Here is a 21,569-nt window from a genome sequence, read left to right as displayed (position 1 = left end):
TTTTAAAAACTATAATAATTTAGTTTTAAAGTAAATTGTTTTTTTTATACTAGGCAGAAAAGTAGTAGCAGCCTTTAAAAATAATAAAAAATAAAATAGTTTATTTAGTATTATTAATGCTTTAAATAATTATTACTTACTCTTAATTACTTTACTAGACTATTTTAGGCTATTTTTAATACTTTAAAGCTATAATAACTATTTTAGTAAATATAACGCTTATTATAAAGCTTATTTTATTAAAATTATATATATTTTAGTTTTAAATGCTATATTTAGTTTTTATATTAGCTACTAGCTTAAACTAGCTTTAAATAATTTTAAATTTTTTGCAAAAGGCTCTTTTGTAGTTATATTTATAATTAAATTTTACTTTAAATTTTAATTAGCGCTTAATAAATATATTAAGCTAGTTTATACTAATATAATCTAAATTATGCTTATTGCGCAAAAAATTAGCTATATTTGCTATAGCAGCTAAGCGTAAAAAGAATCTCTGCTCTACTAAGTTAAGTATATGCCTAATAATTTTTTTTTTTAATTTTATCTAATTTTTATTTATTTAAATATAAAATTTATTTAAAAAAGTTATTTAGCGCGTTATTAGTATAGTATTGCTTTAAAAATGTTATAGAGCGCTATAGCGCATTATAAAAAAAATATTATATTTTATTTAAAAATTTTAAGCGTAGTTTATAGTTAAGCTTTATTAAAAAGTTTTATTTAGTTTTATTATTAGGGCATTATATAAATAAGTAAAGTTTAGTAAAAGCTTAGTAAAAGTGCGTTATACACCCGTGTGTATTACTTACCTATAATATATATTATAAATAATAATATTTTTAGCATTTATTTATAAAGTATAAAAAAATAGTAAACTAAAAATTATAATATTATTATAGTTATAATTATATTATATTAGTAGTTAAGTAGTCTAATACTTCATTTATTACTTAATTAGTAGTAATTTAATAAGTTATTTTATTAAATAAAAAATATTAAAAAAATAAAAAGGGGGTATTATAAAATAAAAAGCTAAAGCTAATTTTAATATTTAGTATAGCTAAACTTTTTTATAATATTAATATACTTAATATATATTTAGCTTTAGGTAAGTATTACTTTAAATTCTTTATTAATAAAATTATTTTAAATAATATACTACTTAAACTTACATACTAGCTTAGTTAAAGTACTTAATTAAAAAAAATTAGTTTTACTATATAATAATATAAAAAAAATAGTATATATTTTAGTATACAAGGTATTAATTAAAAATCTAGTTTAGTAAATTAGCTTATAAAAAATTAGAAACTATAGTATTTTATATAATTATTAATAGCTTGCAATAGTTAAAAGTAAAAAGCTGCAGATAGCAGTTCTAAATATACAATATATATATAAAAAAATACTTTTTTTTATATAATTATTTTACAGCAAGCTATATAAAGTTTATATAACGCTTATTAATAATTTTTTTAATTTTGCCCTTCGCCCTATTATTCTATTAAATATTATAATAAATATTTTATACTAAAATAGCTTTTTATACTAGACTAGCATATTAAATTAGTATAAGCAAGCGTTTAAATACTTTAGTAAATTTTAGCAAATTTTTTAAAAGCTTAATATTAAACTTTTTACTATACTAAAGTACTTTACTTTTAACTAGATTTTTTTTTAGAATTTAGAATTTTTTAGCAAAAAAGAGCTCTGCTATAAAAAACTAAATATATTAGCTATATTTATTATTAGCTGCTAAATATAGACTTTTTACTGTAGCCTAACTGCGGGCTAAAAAAACTTTTACTACTAATTAGCAAGATAAGCTTAGAGCCTTCTACTTAGCTTTTTAAAATAAAAAGCCTATTTAACTATACTAAAAAATATTTTTAAGCTACTGCAATTATCTACAATTTAATAACTAAAAGCAATAGCTTTTTGCAGCTATAAAAATTATATAAATACTTAAGTAGCTTAATAAAAACTTTAAGGGAAGAAGCGAGCGATCGAACTAAGTATATAATAAAAAAAAATACTAAAAAGTAAAAAGCAGAAAAATAATTAAGTATTAAAGCTAGTATTGCAAAAAAAGTTGTTGTTATTATTTACATTGCTATTGCTATTATTACCTAAAAGCCTAGTATTAGTTAGCTGCTTAGTAGCAGTTTAATATTATACTAAATATTTAAATATATACTTAAAAACTGTTAAAAAAGACTGCGCTTTAGCAGTTAAAGTTATATTATTAAAAATTAAAAGTTTGTTGCTTAGCAATTTTAAAAATAAAAATATATAATATATAGTAAAAATACTAATAATATAAGCTATTAATAATACATTAGGTCCCGTCTTTGCAGGTAATACTAGTTATATATATTAATTTAAATAACCCTTTTAGCTTTAGGTTATTAATGCGTAGTTTAGATATATGCTAGTAAATTTTAATAATAGCAGTAGTAGCAATAATAGTTAAATAGCTACTAGTATAGAAAATTGCGGGGTAAAAGCTTAAAAATAATAGCTATTACTATAATAACTTATTTAAAATAATAATATAATAATTATTAAAAGTAGATATATTATTGCGATAAACAATAGCAATAGACAATAATAATAAATAATAATAAATAGTTAATAAAAATATAAATAAATAATATTTTTTAAATAAAATAGCTACTTAGCTAAAGATTTATAGCCTCTTAAAATATTTTTTAAAAAACTTAATAATAATAGTAATAGTACTAGCAACAATAGCGTTAATAATAACTATAGTTGTTATATTATAAATTACTTTACTAAGCTTAGCTTAAAATAAAATTTTAATAGTATTTTTAATAAGTAAGTTTTTTTAAAAATAAGCTAGCTTTAAAGGCTTATTGCTAGTCTGCTAAGCTTTAACTAAGTTAAAGCTTTTATATTAATTTACTAATAATTAATAAGAACTAGCGTTTTTATGCAAACTTTTATTATACTTTTTTATATAACTACTAGTAGAAAGGTTTACTAACTTTTAAGTAGCTTACTTTTTATATAATACTTATTTGTAATATATTAAAACTATATAATACTATTATTATAAAAATATTTATAATACTACTATTTATAATACTATTACTTTATTTTTATTCTAAACTACTTATAGCCTTAAATAAACTATAAGTAACCTTTTTTATAATATTATAAAAAAAGCTCTAGCTATTATCTTTTATATTTTATTTTATAGCTATACTAGTTAGGGACTAAATATATATATAAATAGTATAGTAAATACTATAAGTTAAGCTATTAATTTAATTTATATTTATTACTTTAAAAGAAAGTAAAGTTAACGCTAAAGCAGATTATACAACACAGTAAAAAAAATTAGTATAAAATTATAGTTTAAATGCTATACCTAGTACTTTACTATAGTATTAAGGCAGTAAAGTTTATATAATACTAGGTTAGCTAAATAGATTATGAAAAAACCCTTAACAATTGCTATTAAAAACCTAATATATTATTATTTAAAAATTATAGTAATAGAATTATAAGTTTTTAATAATAATTAAGTTGTTTAGGCAATGCTAGGCAAGTTAAATTAAAACTAATAAGAGTATCTTGCAGCAAGCAGGAATTTAGTAAAGTTTTAAAAAAATTTATATAGCTTTTTTATATATAAAGTAGTTATTATTTACTATATAGTTATATTATTGCAGGTAATATAGTTGTATGTAAAGTAAAAGTTAAAAGTACAGTTTTTAAGAATTTTTAAAAAAGTTTAGATATATAGGCAGAAAGGCATATATATACGCGCTTATACTATAAATTAAAACTTATTTTTATTTTTTTAAATTTTTTTTTACCTTTATATTTATATTAACTACAAATAATATAACGCTTATAAAAGACTTTGTATATATAAGCCTATAAATTGCTATTATAGCAAGCTATATAAGTAGTAAGCTAGTAATAATTAACTAGTACAATTAACTAGTATAATTTACTACTACTTAATTACTTTAAACTAGTATTTAATAATTACTAGTACTTTAGGAAGACTTGCAAAAAAATTTAAATTAATTTTTTTTAATAAAAAATACTATTTACTTTTTTTTTTAAATATAAGCTTTTTTAAATTTATTTATAATAAGCTGCTTGCAATAAGGCAGCTACAGTTTATAAAGCTTTTTATAGTTAAAAGCTATATAATTTAGTTATTTAACTTTATTACTAATTAGTTTATTTTTATTAAAGACTAGCAAATTAAGATTTTGTAGCTTAAAAAAAATTTAAAAGTAACTTAAATTTAGCAGAATATTAAATTAACTTTTTTAAAGCCTGCTGTTATTAGTAGTATAATAATTAAAAAATATAGCTTTTTTAAATAGTTAAATTAGTGCGTAGATAAACGTAAGCAGTAAAGCGGCAAAAAGCAAGCAATAAAGCAATAATTTAAATATACTATAAATAATAATTTGCGCGGGCAAAGGAGAAAAGCAAAAGTAAAAAAAAAAAGTAAAAAAATAGTTAAAAGTTAAGGCTAATATTGCAAGAAAAATTATTATTATTATTAATATTACTATTATTGCTTAAAGGCCTAGTATTAGTTAGTTACTTAGTAGTAAACTAATATTATACTAAATATTTAGATATATGCTTAAAGACTATTAAGAAAACTGCGCCTTAGTAAAAAATTATATTAAAAATTAAAAATTTATTGCTTAGCAATTCTACAAATAGAAATATGCAATATATAGTAAAATATTAATAATATAAGCTATTAATAACACATTAGGTCCTATTTTTGCAAGTTAATTTATATTTATATTAAAGGCTAAAAATATCTATCTTAAAACTTTTTAAGCTTTTATAAATATATTACTTACTAGTATTAATATAAGTATTATACTTTTTTTTTTAAATTTTTTTTTATTATATTTAGGCTAGTTTATCTACCTTTACGCGCCCTTTTTAGTAAATTAGCTTTTATAAACTAATTTTAAAGTAATTTTTTTAGCGTAGTAATATAAAAGTACTTTAATTAACAGCTATAATAAGGGCAAAGAGTTTTTCTAAAATTAGTTACAAAAAATTAAGCTACAAAAATTTAGATTTTTACCTAAGTAAGTAACTAAATTTAGTAAAAAAAAAGAAAAATATAGCTTTTATTATTAAAAACTATAGGATTTGAACTTAGTTTACCGCATATAATTTAGATATAATTTAGGTATAACTCAGATGTAATTTAGATTTAATTAGATAATTTATTAAACTTAGCTATATAGTTAATTAAATTATTAAAGTTTTTAGAGCTATAGAAGCTTTTTTTTAATAAGCTACAATATTTAAATTTAACTATAATTGTATAGCTGCAATAGCAGCTTAGGCCTTTATTTTTAAGCTTATTACTATTTTTAAAAACTTTTTTTTTAATATTATAAATATAAAAATTATATTCTTTTTTATTATAGTATTTATAGTAAGTATAAGTTTAGAAAACTAAAAACTTAAAAATACTTTTTATACTATAAATTTATATTTAATTCCTATTTTTTGCTATATTAGGCCTAGTGCTATAATATTAGTCTACTTTTAATCTACTACTATTACTAGTTAAATATAGCTATAAATTACTTAAATAGGACTAGTATAGGAGGAATCTAAAATATCTAATAAAAAAGTATCTATTTGTGTTATATAGTATCTATTTGCGTTATATAACTATTTTTAGTCTTTTTATAATTTTTTATTTATTTTTTATAGTAAATTGCTTTTGTATTAATAAAAAAACTATAATAAAAAAAATTATTTTAGTTATAAGTTAGTTTTTTTATTATAACTGTTAATAGCTATCTAATTATATATAAACAAGAGTCTAATTTTTAGAATTAAAATTATTACCTAGCACTTTTACAACGCCCTGTCTAATATAATTTTATATATTATTTTTATTTACTTATTATATTGTCTACTTAGGCCTAAAGCAATATATATTTTATATTAAAAAAGTATTTTATTATATTTATATTTATATATATTTATATATATCTTTTTTTTACTTTTTTATATTAAGTTGCGCCGCGCACTTTACGCGTAGGCTTTTAACTAGCATTATAATTTTTTTTTTTTTTTTTTAGCAATTAAATTACTTACTTTTTTTACTATTAGAATTTCTTTTATTTATATATACTTTTATTTTTTTTTCTATAAATAAAAGTAAAGTTAACGCAAGAGCAGATTATACAACGCAGTAGGAGAAATTAGTATAAAACTATAGTTTAAGTGCTATACTTAGCACTTTAATATAGTATTAAAGCAGTAAAGTTTACATAATATTAGGCTAGCTAAATAAATTATTAAAACTAATAAGCGCCATTAGCAGACCTAATGCGTTATTATTTAAAAATTATAGTAATATAATTATTAATTTTTAATAGTAACTAACTTGTTCGGGCAATGCTAGGCAGGTTAAATTAAACTAAAATAAAATAATTAGTTAAGTTTTTAAGCTTTACAAATCGACAGCTACGGCGAGGGCAAAAAAGCCTTCTAAAATTAGTTATAAAAAATTAAGCTGCAAAAATTTGGATTTTTTACCTAGGTGGGTAACTAAATTTAGCAAAAAAAAAGAAAAATACAGCTTTTATTATTAGAAACTGCAGGATTTGAACTCAGTTTACTACATAAAATTTAAATATAATTAGGATATAACTTAGGTATAACTTAGGTTTATTCTAATATAATTTGGATTTAATTAAACAATTTATTAAACTTTAGCTATATAATTAACTAAATTATTAAAGTTTTTAGAGCTATATTTTTTTAATAGGCTATAATATTTAAATTTAACTACAATTGTATAGCTGCAATAGTAGCTTAGGCTTTTATTTTTAAACTGCAATATTTTATATATTGTGCGCTAAGGAATTGCTACTATTAAATTATTATTACTAAAATATAATTATAAAAATTTTATAAAAAATTTTTATAATAAATTTTTATTATTTTCTGCTTTTGCGCTTTATACTTTGCTTTTATTTTTACTTTCTGCCCTTTTGCTTTTTATTAAAAAAAATGTATTTAAAGTTAGTTAAATAAACGTTATAATATTTTTCTTTTTTTTTTACTAAAGAAAGCAGTACTTTTTTAAGTATATAATTATTTAGTTTTTTATAATATTACTACATTAGACTTATAGTTCTATTATAAACTAAATATATTATATATTTTTTATTAAATAATTTTTTTTTATAAACTGCAAATAAATAGCTTGCAATATACTACAGTATATCTTTTTTTAAATATAGCTTAATATAGTAAACTAGCATAGACATATAGATTTTATTATATATAGTACTATTATTTTATTATTAAATAGCTACTTAAGCGGTTTTAGCCTTTTTTTAAATAGCTATAAAGTTTTTATAGGCAGCTTACTAGTAATTGTATAAATAGCTCTAGCGCATATAAAGCTTAAAAGTCTACTTAATAACATTATTAATTTAATTATTACTAATAAAAAATTATAATTTTATACTTTAGGTAGTTTATTTATTATTTTTTATATTTAAGACTTTAAAGGGGCAAAATTATATAAAAACTACTTAATAATACTTTAAATTTGTTTTCTAAACAGGGACCCTATCAAACTATTACGCATTAATTTTATTATTAATAATTAATTAAGGCTTAGCAGCTTTTTAGCTGCCTTAGGCTATTGCAAAAAATATATAAACTACTACAATTATAAATACTACAAATACTATAATACTATAATACTATAATACTATAATACTATAATACTATAATACTGTAATTACTACAATTACTATAACTTTATAAGCTAGGATATTAATACTTAAGCTAATATAAAAATAGATTATATTTAGCAGCGCTAAATCTTTTTACTGCACTGCTAAATTCTATAATACTAAATATTTTATATTTTAAATTTTCTGCAACAAGCCTTGCAATTTACTGCTATTATTTTTATAACTATTTTATAATAAGCTTAGCTGCATATATAAAAATAACTACTAATATACTATATAATACTAAGCCTATAGTACTAAGCACTACTTAATTTTTTTGTACTGCTATACTATTATATTACTATACTACTATATTACCGCACTACTATATTGCGCATTATAACAACTATTTACTTGCTAATACGCAAGTACTTTTCTAGCCTTTTCTACTACTAGAAATTAGTAATAAATTTTTTTTTAGCATTTATTGCCTGCTTTTTAGCTAATTCTTTTAGCATTTGCTGCTAGTTAAAAAAAAAAAAACTTATTTAGCAATTTTAGCTATTTTATAATAATTTAGTAGTTTAAATATATTATTATATAGCTGCAATAACTACGTACTTTAAATATATAAATTTTTAATATAAAATTAAAAAAGCTTTAGGGCTTTTAGCAGATTTGGCTTTTATTAATTATTATTAATACTAATTTTTTTCCTGTACTTTATAATTGCAGTATTTAAGTAATTAAAGTCTATTTTATTAATAATTAAAAGCAGATATATAGTATTTACGCAACAGTTAGCAATGTATAATTAGTAAGTATATAATAAACTAACTTTTAATAAACTATAATATAAAAATAGGCTTTATTTTTAATTACTTTTATATTAAATACTATTGCGAATAATTATTGCGTTAAATAACTATTATTATTAAAAAAGTATTATAAAATTTTATTAGAAACTAGCACTTTAAAACTGCAATATTTTATATATTATATACTAAAAAATTACTATTACTAAATTACTATTATAAAAAAATTATAAAATTTTTACAACTTTTTGCTTTTGCGCCTTATATTTTTCTTTTTTTTTTTACTTTCTACTTTTTTGCTTTTTACCTTTTTGCTTTTTGCTTTTATAGCGTTAAAAAAAATTATTTTTAAAAGCTATTAGATCTATTATATAGTGCTATCCCTGCTTGCAGTATTTTTTTTTTACTAATTTTTTTTTTTTAAAGTACAGCTTAATACAGTAAACTGGCATAGATATATAAATTTTATTATATATAGTACTATTATCTTATTATTAAATAGCTGCCTAAGCGGTTTTAGTCTTCTTTTAATATTTTATATTATAGCTTTTTTTTTTATTTTATTATGCGCTTTAAATTTGCTTTATAGTTACTAAAAGTTTTTTAAAGTAAATTATATTATTTTAAAAAAAAGTAAAATTAATGCTAAAGCAGATTATATAACACAGTAAAAAAAATAAGTATAAAATTATAGTTTAAGTACTATACTTAGCACCTTTTCTTTTTCTAGAAAACTATTTTATTTTAAAGGAAGGCTAAAACCGCTTAAGCAGCTATTTAATAATAAAACAATAGTACTATATATAATAAAATCTATATGTTTATGCCAGTTTACTATATTAAGCTATAATTTAAAAAAGATATACTGCAGCGTATTATAAGCTATTTATTTAAAGCTTGCAATAAGTTTATTTAATAGTAAATATATAATATATTTAGTTTGTAAAAAGACTATAAGTCTAAACTATAATATTTATAAAGTTATTAAAGAAAAGCTTAAAAAGTTTATATATATTTAGTTATCTACTTTTCTAAATTAAGTAAAGCTTAGTAAACTTTTATTTTTTAAATTTTAATATATAAAAATAATATATTAGACTTTTTAAAAATTCTATTAAGTAAAGCTAAAAATATAGACTTATAAATTATTAATATTTTTTAATATATTATACAGGCGAGCTGCGCGCCTAAGCGAGCTGCGCACTTTACTAAAACTTTACTAAAATTTAAACTATATCTATAATATAATGCAATGCTTTAATATAATAATATACAATTTTTTAAAAAAAAACTAAATATAGCTTATAGTTTAAGCTTTAAAATAAAATATAAATTTTTCTTAATAAACTGCTACGCGAATATTTAGCATTTTTTTTAAAAATACTTAGTAATTAACTTAAAAAAACGCTTTTATAACGCAATACTAAGCTTAATAGTATAAAAAAAATTTTAATAAAAAAAAAAGTAATTGCTTAATATATACTTTACTTTAAAAACTAAAGATTTCCGCCCTAACTAGCTGCTATAAATAATATAATTAATATTTTGCTAGCTAAATATAAGCAACTACTTATTAGTAAAAACTAAGCTAGTATATTTATTAAATAATATTTATAGCTTAGTACTAAAACTTTTTAAAAGTATAATTACTAAAAAGCTTTATATAAAAATCCTAAGCTTATATAAAGCTAGTTCTAACTTATAAAAAATATATAAACGCCAAATATAGTATTTAAAATAAAAATATATATAATTTTAATAAAATAGGCTTTATAATAGGCTAGATATTATATAAAACTATTATTTTAAGTACTAATTATTAAAAATAGTTAAAAATAGTGCAGCAGAGTAATTAAAAATAAGTAATAGTAATTTAAAATATTAATATAATAAAGTAAGTTATTTTACTTTTTATTATTTTTATAGGCAAAAACTACTTTTTAGTTTAATAAAAAAAAAAGCCTACTTTATAATTAAATTATTGCAGTTTTTAAAAATAGTTAAATAATAAATAAGCTTACTTTTAAGTAGTTAAAGCACTTTAATAAGTATACTAAAAAAAAATTATTAGTACTTATTATTTATTTATTATTAATAGTTATAAAAGCTACGCATTAATCTAATTTTAATAATACTATAAAAAATAAAAAATTATTACTTTTTATATACTTTTGTATTTATTGCACTTATTATAACTACTTAATATAAGTTATTTTATACTTTTAAAAAAGGCGTATAAGTGCTAAGCTAAAAAGCTAATATATAATAGCATTAACTATATTATTAAAATTAAGTTTTTACTGTGCTTTAAACTAGCTTTTAATACTACTATTATAAAAAATAATATTTTAAGTAGCTTTAAAAGCGCTAGTCTAATTTTTTTTAATTTTAAAATTGTAATATTAAAGCTTAATATTTAGTTATATACTTTACTACTACTTATTATTAAAAATAGTTTTTAAGAGTTAAAAATACTAAGCAATATTTTAAAATTTAAGTTTTAATTAATACTAGTTAAAATAAAAATTTAAAAGCACTTAAATAATTTTTTTATTTTAATAATTAAAACTTTTAAAAAATTTTTAAAAAATGCAGCTATAGTTGCGTATAAGCTTATATTAGTATATAAAAAAAATTACTAAGCTTTAAGCAGCTAATAAAGCCGCTATATAATAAAAATTATATAAAAAAAAGTAAATATAAAAAAAAAAACTTTTATAGTAAAAAATAGTTTTTAATTAATAATTTTAAAAAAGTTTAAAGCGCGTAGTAATAAAAAAAAAATAAAAAAGTAAGTATATACTAAAGTAAGTAAGCTTTTTTAAAAGCGCTATAAATATTATAGTAAAGCTAAGTATAATACACAAATATACAAATAAAAAATAAAAGTAATTTTTAAATAAATTAGTTTATTATAATTTACTGCTATAGTTTTTTATAGTGCTATACTATTGTGTATAGTACTAATTTTAGTAAAATTTTAGCAAAGTGCGTAACTCGCCTAGGCGCGCAGCTCACCTGTGTAATATATTAGTTTATAGCTTTATTTATAATTTTAAACTAGCTTTATAAAATAAACTAAAAATTACTTAAATAAGCCTAGTATTTATAAAAATAATAAAAAGTAAAGTTATTACTATTAATTTTAGTGGAGTTTTAGCAAAATGCGCAGCTTGCCCGTGTAGTACGTTAATACATTTGACCTATAATAATATAAGGACAGCTATATTCGAATCAACGTCGCCGTCGCGCTAGCTACTTCCTGTACCACATCCGGGTAACCTTCGTCTTTCTCATCTTCTTCTGCAGCTGAAAGATGCCATACATTAACGCTTCTGCTGTAGGTGGACAACCTGGCACGTAAATGTCAACAGGAATTATCCTATCCACACCTCTCACAACGCTATAACTGTAATGATAGTATCCTCCGCCATTCGCACAGCTCCCCATGCTGATTACCCACCTTGGTTCTGGCATCTGGTCGTAGCAAAGTCGCACCGCGGAGGCTGTCAATGCAGTCAGTAATCGTTCCAAATCTCGCTAATTCCACACCAGCGCTTACCTATCTTGTTCGTTACAGTCCCAGCAACAATCATAACGTCGGCTTGCCTAGGCGAAGCGCGAAAGATAATGCCTAACCGGTCTTGGTCGTAGCGAGGCATCGAGAGGTGCATCATTTCGATGGCGCAGCATGCCAAGCCGAAACTGAGGGGCCAGAGAGAGCTTTGTCTTGCCCAATTGACAAGCTGGTCGGAAGTCGTGCTGCGTATGTTAGTAAGCATGTTCACTTCTTCTAGGTAACTACTCACAGAACATGCTCAACCACACTAGTACTTTTGCGAATGGTGGATGGTAGTTTAGAGTCTTTGGCCTGGGAAGAAGAATGCGTTTGCCTCGATGGTGCATTTATTCCGAAGGAAGTAGATGTATGAAAGCCCAAAAGACATCGAGGCGTAACAGCTGCAAGTGTGTTAGCCACAACTCCTCGAATGAGAACCGACATACCACGATTGGTGCTTCGCCTGAAGACACTCTGCATCTCAAATAGTATTTCAGTATTCTGGTACAGTTTTACAGGCTCAAGAGTCTCTGTCGAAAATTCTTTGGCATATGGTTGCCGCAATCACGTGCCATGTCCTGTTTGGGCGATGGTGCTATTTCAAACATCGGGGAAAGCCCACACTCGGGGAAAGCCCACAGCAACATGTTATTCACAACCTTTAACAATGAATACAATACACCGTGCAGCTGCGCAAAATCGATGCTTAACATGCCTAAAAGTTTTCAAGAATCAAAGTCATCTCCGACGACATGAGAGAAGTCGTGCGTAATAATCCTGCTCGACCCTGCACTACAGGATGCTGATTCTAGCAGACACGAACGAACCGTCGCACCAGTGCACCTCCTGCTCTCGCACCTTCCTCCGACAGTAAGCTATTTTACATGTCCTGCACGCGATCTCATTATCTTTAACCTATGTCATAGTGACGCTCTCCGACGCCACCTCAAAACATGTCTCACGGTAGAGCAGTGCGATGCGCTCCATGCGTCTAAACGAGGCAGGAAGCCCCGCGCATGTCAAAACTGCCAGTCAAAGAAGATACAATGCGATAGGAATCGACCTTGCAAGCGGTGCGCTTCAAGTCAAGTCGATTGCTCTTATGCGTAAGTCAACACAAAACTACCAGACTCACTAGGATCTCAATATTATCTATCAAGGGTTAAGGTCTAACAACTGAATGTACTCAGATTTGTGGATGATGGAGATCTCGAGTCTTCTCATGTACCAATTACGTTTTTACGTAACTACACTGATCCGCTCCTCGGATCGGTTTCGGATGCATTCGTCCTCTCAGCTGCACATGCCGAGCCCTTTGACGAGCTGGGCGAAAGCTTTACCAGCTATATGTATGACGACTACATGGAAGACCTCTTCTCTGGTGTGTTCTCAGACTTCTACCCAAATGAGAGTGTTGAACCCATCGATTCGATAAGGGCACCGATTTCCTTCCTTTCTTCGCCTCTGATCGAGAAACGCAAAGAAACAATTCTGTCACTACTCGCAAATCAGTATAATTCGGCCCATGATACTTTCAGGTTCCCGAGAGGCCATTTTCCCGTAGAATTAGCCAGAGCGGTGTTTACCGGCAACAACATCGCAAAGTGTGTAACAGCATTCTTTACCATCTGCCATCTATATGCACCGTTTGTCCACCGACCATCTTTCGACATCGAGAAAGTATCTTTGCCATTGTTAATCGCAATCACGCTTCTCGGTTCGGTTTGCGCTGCACCACAAGATGATGTCTTGTCTGCTCGGTACTTCTTTGAGCTGGGAGAAGAATACGTATTCAGGTTGCTACATCAAGTAGGCACAGTCAGCGATCAGTCAAATGATGAAAGCATTGAGATAGTACAAGCTGCCGTACTTATGCACGCGTTGCAAATGGACCCAAACGATGACGGCGTTCGATTGAGAATACGAGCACAGCGATTTCCTGCGATCGTTGCTGCGTTGCGAAGGCTAGACTTATTTGGGACCGTTCGCAAAGCCTACACTAGACTTGCCGACTGGGATATATTCATCGCCGACGAGGTGAAAATTAGGTACGAGACACGTTACACTTCTCATAATCAGACATGATACTGACATCAGAAGACTGGCGGCTAGGGTGTTCATGATTGATTGTATGAGTACTATGTTCTTCAAGAGCCCTCCCCAGATCACCGTTGCCGAAGTGTCTGGAGATCTTCCAAGTGCTGATGCTTTGTTCGAGGCTTCATCGTCAGCTGAATTCTCACAAGTCGTAGATTCGTTTGAACCCTTTGAGCTCAGGACACGAAGCTTGAAGAACTTAGTCTCTTTGTTCTTGGGCGATGAGTGGACCGGCCCAGAAGCTCCAAGTCTAGCCGTTATTGGATCAGAGCACCTAATATCACTCCTGTTTGGTTAGTCATCACACTGTGATCATGTTTATTACTGACATTCAATAGCCTTCCACTCTCTCGTCTTTGTGTCTCGCACCGGACTGCTCATACCATCAACATTCTCGAGCCTCCTCCGTGCCACAAACCGGTGGAAAGAAGTTTGGCATCCCGTTTCTTCGAGAGAATTGTCGACCGGAGGACGTCTCGTTGGTTTCGCAAAATACGGTCTTGAGCTGTGGTGGCTCACACAAAAGATCCTTGAACTAGCACCATTCGAGGACACACAGAGTCGGTATATGATAAGGAGGCCAACGGACTCTCTAAAGGAACTTCATGACTTTATTCAGCAGTATGCAAAAAAATAGCAAACTTGAGGAATCTACCCCTAGCAGTAAGAATTAGCTACCTAAGTAGTTTTGTTTTCATTAAATAACCTTAATCATTAAACGCTATTAATGTTGCTTAGCCTAGTTATATTCTTTCCAAATAAGTCCCTTAGGGGGCACCTTCCACTGAAGGTTATAATCTAGTAAATCTACCATCTGGCTCCACTCCGACTCTACGCGTGCAGCTTTGTCGCTGTTTCTCGGCACGATTCTAGCTTGAAACGGCTTTGGTTGTACTAGCATTCCCTCTGTTAGGTCACCTGCGTCTGGAATTATCTCGTTACCATTAGCACCGCGTGCTGTGTGAAAGTCAAACGCCCATAGTAGACGCGCTATGGCAAGAAACAGCGACCGCTCAGCAATATGCATCCCTTGACACAAACGTCGACCTGCACCGAACACAAAGTGATCGCGCTTTGCAGCATTTGAGTTATTCGCTGCCTCCGCCGCAGTCTGGTGATCGTTGGCATAGCGGGCAGGCTCGAAGCGTCGCGGATCAGGATGCCGCTTAGGATCATTATGAATCGCCCAGACATTCCACATGACACCTGCGCCTTTCGGGATCTTATAGCCCATATACTCATCGTCACGGATAACAGCGTGCGGAACGCCCAATATGTCGGTTGGCATCCAGCGCATGCTCTCCTTTACGCAGCCACGAATGTAGGGTAGATCTGGCTCATCATCTAGGGTCGGAAAGCGGGTCCCACAAACACGATCAAGTTCTTCCTGGGCGGCTTTCGCAACCTCTGGAAACAACACCATTGCCTGAATGACTAGTAACAGTCAGAGTAGTTCTTTCTTGTCTTTCTGGTGATACCTACAGCCAACAAGCGTCGCAGCCGTTGTATCGGAACCTGCTTCCAGGAGCGAGCCGCTAACGTAGCCTGCGAGGGAATCTGAGAAACCCTCCTCATCTTGGGCACGAACTAGATCAAGACAGAAACATGGCCTGGCCGTGCCTTTCTTGATGGCCTTCTTTGTCAGTTTTAGCTCCTGATCTCCGACAATTCAGATCTTACCTGCTTCACGTTTAGCCAGTGGCCAACATATAGTTCATTTTCCTTCTCATGCAGCTTCTTTGCGTATCGCCGCAGCGGAAGCGCAATGTCTGGTAGTGCTCGAAGGAGGGGATATAGATCAAGAAGCGCTGCGGTCTGCGTTCCAGTGACCTTGCTGAATTTTTCAAACCCCTAAGACTGTAATCAGCAGCTTTACACATGTGAGTTTTGGGCGTTTGTACGTCAAAGAGCTGCTTCAGCTTGGGATCATGGATGCTCGTTGTGCGGAAACCAAAGATCATCTGGGTTGTCAAAGAATTCGTGTATCGCCGAATGTGCTCAATGAACAGGTCTGGCGTCTCCAGGAAGCCAACAAGCATGGCCTTGTTCTCTAGGTCCTGGTATGGAACGTACGTCCTCGCTGCCTTGATGTTTAAGTTGTTATGAACAATCTTACGAATCATGCGCCAGGTTCCACCGTATTCCTAGCGTCGTTAGCACACCTCATCTAGAAGCAGTCACATGGAATTGATTGAAAAGCCTACCATCAGTAGCATGCGTAGGCCGCCGCTCACGACCCGACCGATATACATATCTGGACGCGAGGAATATATGCCACTTCGCTTATCCAACAGATCCTTGATTGCCTGGTCCGAGGATAGCACAATCATTACCTTTGTACCAAGAATAAGCGAGTACACTGGGCCATATTCTTCCGCCCATTTCTGGAACTGTAGATGGGCTTTCTCCTTGGGCATCAAGTGGAGGTTCCCGATTAATGGCAGTGTAGGGGGCCCGGGAGGGTAACCCACTGGCCTACGACCAACCTTGCTGAGTCGATAAACAGCCAGAGCCACCAGGGTGGCTATAAAAGTGTAAAATGTGAGAGACATGATAGCGGGAACTGGGCGTTGACTTGGCCTTGCACTAGACGAGCAACAGTGTGTATATATCAGGTATGGTAACCTCACCGATTAAGATATCACACAGGTCACGCCTTCGCAATATGGAAACATCGCTGCGCAGATTCAGTCAGGACTAGCAGGCCAAACGCACTACACCTCTCTTCCATTGGCTCCCTTCCTCCCTAGCGAACCCGAGCGCAGGCGTCTATGCCCGGCATATAAAGGTAATATATGCTAGCATCGACTTTGCAGGGGATTTTACATGCGGGGATGGGAGGAGGGGAATTAACCAGGATTATAAACGGTGAACATTGATATGATCCGTGGTTTCTATACGAGACAACAATCGGTAGCTCGCGTTGTTTGTCTCGATTAGGCTTGACGTGCACCCCCTCTTCTTGGTGGACCATATTCGGAGGAGTCATATCCAACCTGGGATAAGTTGTTGCTATTATAGCAGTGAACAGCCGTGGCGAGCTTTATATGAGAAAGCCACACTGCTGACCTATACCTCACCTCGCCTTATCCCGTCCTCGGCGAATCCAAGTCGTCAGAAGGACCCGTCGGCAACAACAGCAAGCTCAAGGGCACGGCGTTGATGCATGGTACCAAGCTGGACTTTCAGACAGAATTATACATGGCACAAATACGAGGAGATATTACGGTTGCATTGTACTACGCCAAAAATTACAATTGACTATATAAACTGCTGGCACGCAGCACCTATTGGTTCCGATGATAGCACTAGGGTACTAGTGACGACAATTTATGGATAGAACAGTGCATTGCTTTGCTACAAAACCAAGATTATGGCTAGGAGGAATGTTGTAGTTGTTCGCGGCGACGAAGAACTGGCGCAAGAGGAAAAGTCTTCTTCGGGAATCTACTGAAAACTAGTTCAGTCGATAATCGCTGTCACAGCATGTTCTCGTCATGTATCGTGCATGTACGTTACCACAGACAGACGCAAAGCGAACAGACAAAATAGTCTCAGGCAAGGATGACTGCATAACAAAGCTGCGAGGCCTATTAAGGACACATGCTTACTGAAGACCTGCTTAAATAGTCAGCAACTAGAAGTAGTTGTGGGTAAAAATATGTGCAGGTAGTTATAGCGCTAATCAGATTCTTGCCCTGTCACAGGCAATTCTCACCATCGCCGTAGCTCGGTAGACCGTCGTGATTAAATTAATGTTCATCTTGTAATGCGAAGAAACGAAAGAAAATAGGCAGATGGTAACTTACCACATACAAAAGGTGGGCAATCACTAGCCATGTTCGTTGTACCTACACAGCTGTTAGTTGGCGTCTTGAGGAGCCGCTGACGCGAGAATATGTAGAAATGCAGATCAGCCGTGACTGGTATCGTCGTTGCCGAAGCTTGGACATATGCTTGTCTTTGTATGTGTCGATTCATCATTGCGAATGGGGGGGATCAGTCGGAAGCGTACCGTATTGTCAAGTGGCAACCCTCGAGTTATCCTGATACACAGTCAGCACAATATCCTACTGAATAGCAAGGGCAAACGAGATAGTGTAGAAATGGATCAGTTGGCATGAATGGTAAATTTTGATTGAATCGTCAGCGGGCGAACCCATCGGACTCGTCATCTAAGGTCGCATCATATCCAGATTGAGTAAAAGGAAAAGCACTTACGAAAGTCAACTCGCCATCACTGTGTGATGGTAGTATTGAAAACTGTTGTAGTTCAGCTTGTGTCCAGCTAATTGTGTCCTTGGTTTGTGCGGCTTGAGAACAGAGTCAGTCGGCGAGGTTTCTGAGGCCTGCCATAGATAGGCGTATCCGTCAAGAATTTTCGGAGCCCAGTGCCGTATCATCATAGTGTGTTCGAGCTTAAATCGAGGAGTAGAGTGGACCGTACCGATGGCTGGACGAGATATCAAGAGTATCTGCACAAAGCGAACTTAGCAAAGTACCACAAGTGAAGGAGAGAAAACGATGTAGATGGGGTTGGGATCAGAAACAGCCATTGTTTATCGGCATAGACCGAAGTCTTGGTCGGTAATTTCCAGCGTGCCGTAGCACAACAGGTCATCATTGGAAGGGTTTGTGAAGAAGTTGAATGGTAGGTACGTACTGTTGATGCCGCGTGGGCAGACCATTGCACTTGGATCCAAAATCGAGGGTGCGAGATTCATCAAAGTGCATCGGACTACACTCGGTCACGACGGATGTTGATCTTGATGGAAGTTAGCGAGTTCTCCATGAAGCAGATATCGCCAAAGGACAGTGTCGAAGCAGTCGCGTTCAGACTGACGTGCAAGCAAAAGTTTCATTCCTCGGAAGGTCAAAGACTCTAGTTTGAATTTGGCTTTGTGTATCATCATGTAGCGTGTGGGAGGTGGAGGGAAAGATTGCCTACCTTGAGGGTCGAAGCCTCGCAAGAAGGACATGAAGGCCATCTGTTAGTTTAACCGATCATTACTATGATGGTCGCGTGCGTCGTGCTGCTTCGGTCCATTCACAACCGCTCGGGGAGTGTGTAGGAAGGAAGCTCTGCAAGTTGGATGAAAAAAGTTGCAGGCGGTCGGAGCGGAGTTTTAAGCTAATTTTCCGTGCCCTCTAGCGTATTGCTGAGTCAGCGAAGAGCTTGGCGGGTCAATGCTTGGCGGAATAGCAATTTGTTCACGACAGCGACTGAAGATTGAAAGGGGCAGCGTTTCATGACTTTAAACTTCGGATTTAAATTTCCTAGCTTGCATTTCCACATCATCATGCCACCAGCACCACCGCCACCTTGCAACTAGCAAAGGGTCGCTTTCCTTCATCACTATGACCTAGATGAGATCGTCCACCTCGTTCTATCAAAGCCTTCTTGGTGGATTCAGCCTACATACCAAACCTTCGCCTCCAGAATTACCTCTCGCGGGCCTGGAAAGGAAACTATCAGGGCGCGTGGATGGGTATTACAGGATCTCATGAAGTCGACAATCACCAACGAGGCTGTCGGCATGCGCCGTCAAAAGGGACTGTGACCGTAAAGTCATTATAATTCGTGTGGAACGTAGTCGTCTCTTCTTATGTTATGAAGCAAATATGCGAACGTTAAGATCGACGCACCCTGTCGCAATCACACATCGTATCCCTGCCTTGGCAACATCGTCTTCTTTCTTCTTACTGACTCCGTTTGTCGCGCCATTGGGTGCATCTCCGTTGACAGGAACGTCTTTGACGATGTTGGGCGCCCATCGCATACAGCTGACGAAGTGACCGTGTGCATCTGTGACGACCTTTACGCATCGACCTTCTTGGGTAAGGTCCCAACATCGAATGGTCTTGTCGTCGCTCGCCGATAGCAAATATTTGCCTCCAGGATGAAAGACCAGGGCGCGGATCCAGTTGTCGTGTCCAGCAAGAGTCTTGATCAATGTTCCCCGCCCGTCCCATATTTTGATCGTCTTGTCTCTCGACCCCGTTGCGATGAATTCGGCGGAGCTGCTGAGCGGTGGTGGCTTCTTCAAACCGGCGAGGGAAGCAAGATGAGTGTAGGACACGGGCGGCGCTATCGCCACGCACTCGATGACATGCTCGTGTCCGAGGAAGGTGCACTTGGCCTCTCCGGAGCTAGCATCCCACAGCCGTGCCGTCTGATCGTTTCCTGCAGAAACCAACCATCGTCCGTCAAAACTGGGCGCCACATCTCGCACCCAGTCGGCATGCCCTCGTATCGTCTTGACACAATATCCGGTTGTGACGTCCCATATCCGTAGCGTCTTGTCGCGAGATGCAGAAACAAGCAGGTTGCCGGACGAGGGCGAACCTGCGGCGCCACTAGGGACGAATCGAATCGCAGAGACGGAGTGGTCATGTCCGGGTAGTGTCCGGATGTTCTTGTACTCGTCAGAGGGGTCCCAGAGCTTAATGGTCAGGTCGCTCGAGCACGAGGCTAAGAGTGTTCCGCCTCTTGGACCGCCAAAGTCGACATCAAGGACGCCTTTTGTGTGCCCTTTTACCGTCCTTTCTAGCTCGCCTAATTCCCAGTCCCAGATCTTGATAGTGGTATCTTCTGAGCCCGACGCGAGCGACGAGAAGACAGGATGGAAAGCGACGCATGTGATGGGCGAGCGGTGGGACTGGAGGGTGTGCCGTGCGGGGGCTCGTGGTAGCCAGCTGGTGGGGTCTTGGTTTCTTCGGAGGAGTGACGTAGGGGTTGTCGAGTCGAGTTCGCTCTGGAGGCTCTGATTGCGCTGCTCAAGCTCCAGAACCTGTGAGGTATGAGCCATGTGTAGCCAGGGTCTTGGAGCCGGAGAGCAGCTACCTTCTTCTGTAATCGGACCACGCTGGTCCACTTCTTCTCCAGCAGTCCCTCGTACTTTTTCCTGGTTGCGTCGTCGAAGGCGGCCGAGACGTTCACCTCTTGGCGAAACGCTTCTGCTGTTTTGGGCGCATGGACGACGCCTAGGTAGGCTATAATGGCCTTGTGTCTGTCGGCCGTTAGTGTCTGGTGGTAGGGTGAAGGCGTGGGGGTAGGGCGCTCACAGCTCTTCGGCCTGTCGGTCTGTCAGGATGGCGCTCATGGCGGAAGACGTAGATCTAAGCTCATGCGAGAAGAAGGCCGCAAGTGTGCACCATGCGCCGAGGACACTTGGCCGCGCTCACGACGAGGTCTTGTCTTGTCTTGTCTTGTCTTGTGCCGCGCGTGTGTGTGTGTGGTGTGTGTGCGTGCCGAGTACGCAAGTCAATTAGTTCCGACGCTGTTGGCGGATTGCGGCAAGTTGCGGTGAGTAGTGGGCAGCGGTAGCGACGTTGGTGGGTGAGGATAGCGAGTGTGTCGTC

The 21,569-nt window shown here is 32.7% G+C and overlaps 4 protein-coding genes across 4 annotated transcripts; 1 reads left to right on the top strand and 3 right to left on the bottom strand.

Moving 5' to 3' along the window:
* Nucleotides 1-11,806: 11,806 nt before the first annotated feature.
* On the bottom strand, nucleotides 11,807-12,333 carry K460DRAFT_283225 (NADH-quinone oxidoreductase; the record flags this gene model as incomplete). Its single annotated transcript, XM_040928640.1, has 2 exons — nucleotides 11,807-12,057; nucleotides 12,114-12,333. The coding sequence occupies 2 exons, from the start codon at nucleotides 12,331-12,333 to the stop codon at nucleotides 11,807-11,809; spliced, it is 471 nt and encodes a 156-aa protein (XP_040787854.1).
* Nucleotides 12,334-12,775: 442 nt separating this feature from the next.
* Nucleotides 12,776-14,885, top strand: K460DRAFT_311499 (uncharacterized protein; the record flags this gene model as incomplete). The annotated part of the gene is made up of 6 exons (XM_040930189.1): nucleotides 12,776-12,874; nucleotides 12,926-12,980; nucleotides 13,037-13,216; nucleotides 13,301-14,158; nucleotides 14,211-14,500; nucleotides 14,546-14,885. Coding segments are annotated over 6 exons (1,781 nt in total), but the record flags the coding sequence as incomplete, so codon positions are not given.
* K460DRAFT_430162 (cytochrome P450) lies at nucleotides 14,727-16,959 on the bottom strand. Its single transcript, XM_040938318.1, has 5 exons — nucleotides 16,412-16,959; nucleotides 16,109-16,351; nucleotides 15,888-16,058; nucleotides 15,690-15,840; nucleotides 14,727-15,641 (listed from the first exon to the last, which is right to left on the bottom strand). The coding sequence occupies exons 1-5, from the start codon at nucleotides 16,757-16,759 to the stop codon at nucleotides 14,947-14,949; spliced, it is 1,608 nt and encodes a 535-aa protein (XP_040787852.1). The 5' UTR covers nucleotides 16,760-16,959; the 3' UTR covers nucleotides 14,727-14,946.
* A 2,499-nt stretch (nucleotides 16,960-19,458) lies between these two features.
* Nucleotides 19,459-21,542, bottom strand: K460DRAFT_416567 (dynein regulator). Its single transcript, XM_040937814.1, has 3 exons — nucleotides 21,273-21,542; nucleotides 21,052-21,217; nucleotides 19,459-20,998 (listed from the first exon to the last, which is right to left on the bottom strand). Exons 1-3 carry the CDS (start codon nucleotides 21,308-21,310, stop codon nucleotides 19,817-19,819), a joined length of 1,386 nt encoding a protein of 461 aa, XP_040787851.1. The 5' UTR covers nucleotides 21,311-21,542; the 3' UTR covers nucleotides 19,459-19,816.
* Nucleotides 21,543-21,569: the final 27 nt, after the last annotated feature.

Source organism: Cucurbitaria berberidis (genome assembly GCF_010015615.1).
Source record: "Cucurbitaria berberidis CBS 394.84 unplaced genomic scaffold K460scaffold_3, whole genome shotgun sequence".
Classification (NCBI taxonomy): domain Eukaryota; kingdom Fungi; phylum Ascomycota; class Dothideomycetes; order Pleosporales; family Cucurbitariaceae; genus Cucurbitaria; species Cucurbitaria berberidis.
Note: the sequence above shows the minus strand (reverse complement) of the source record. Positions and strands in the feature narration are given on the sequence as shown.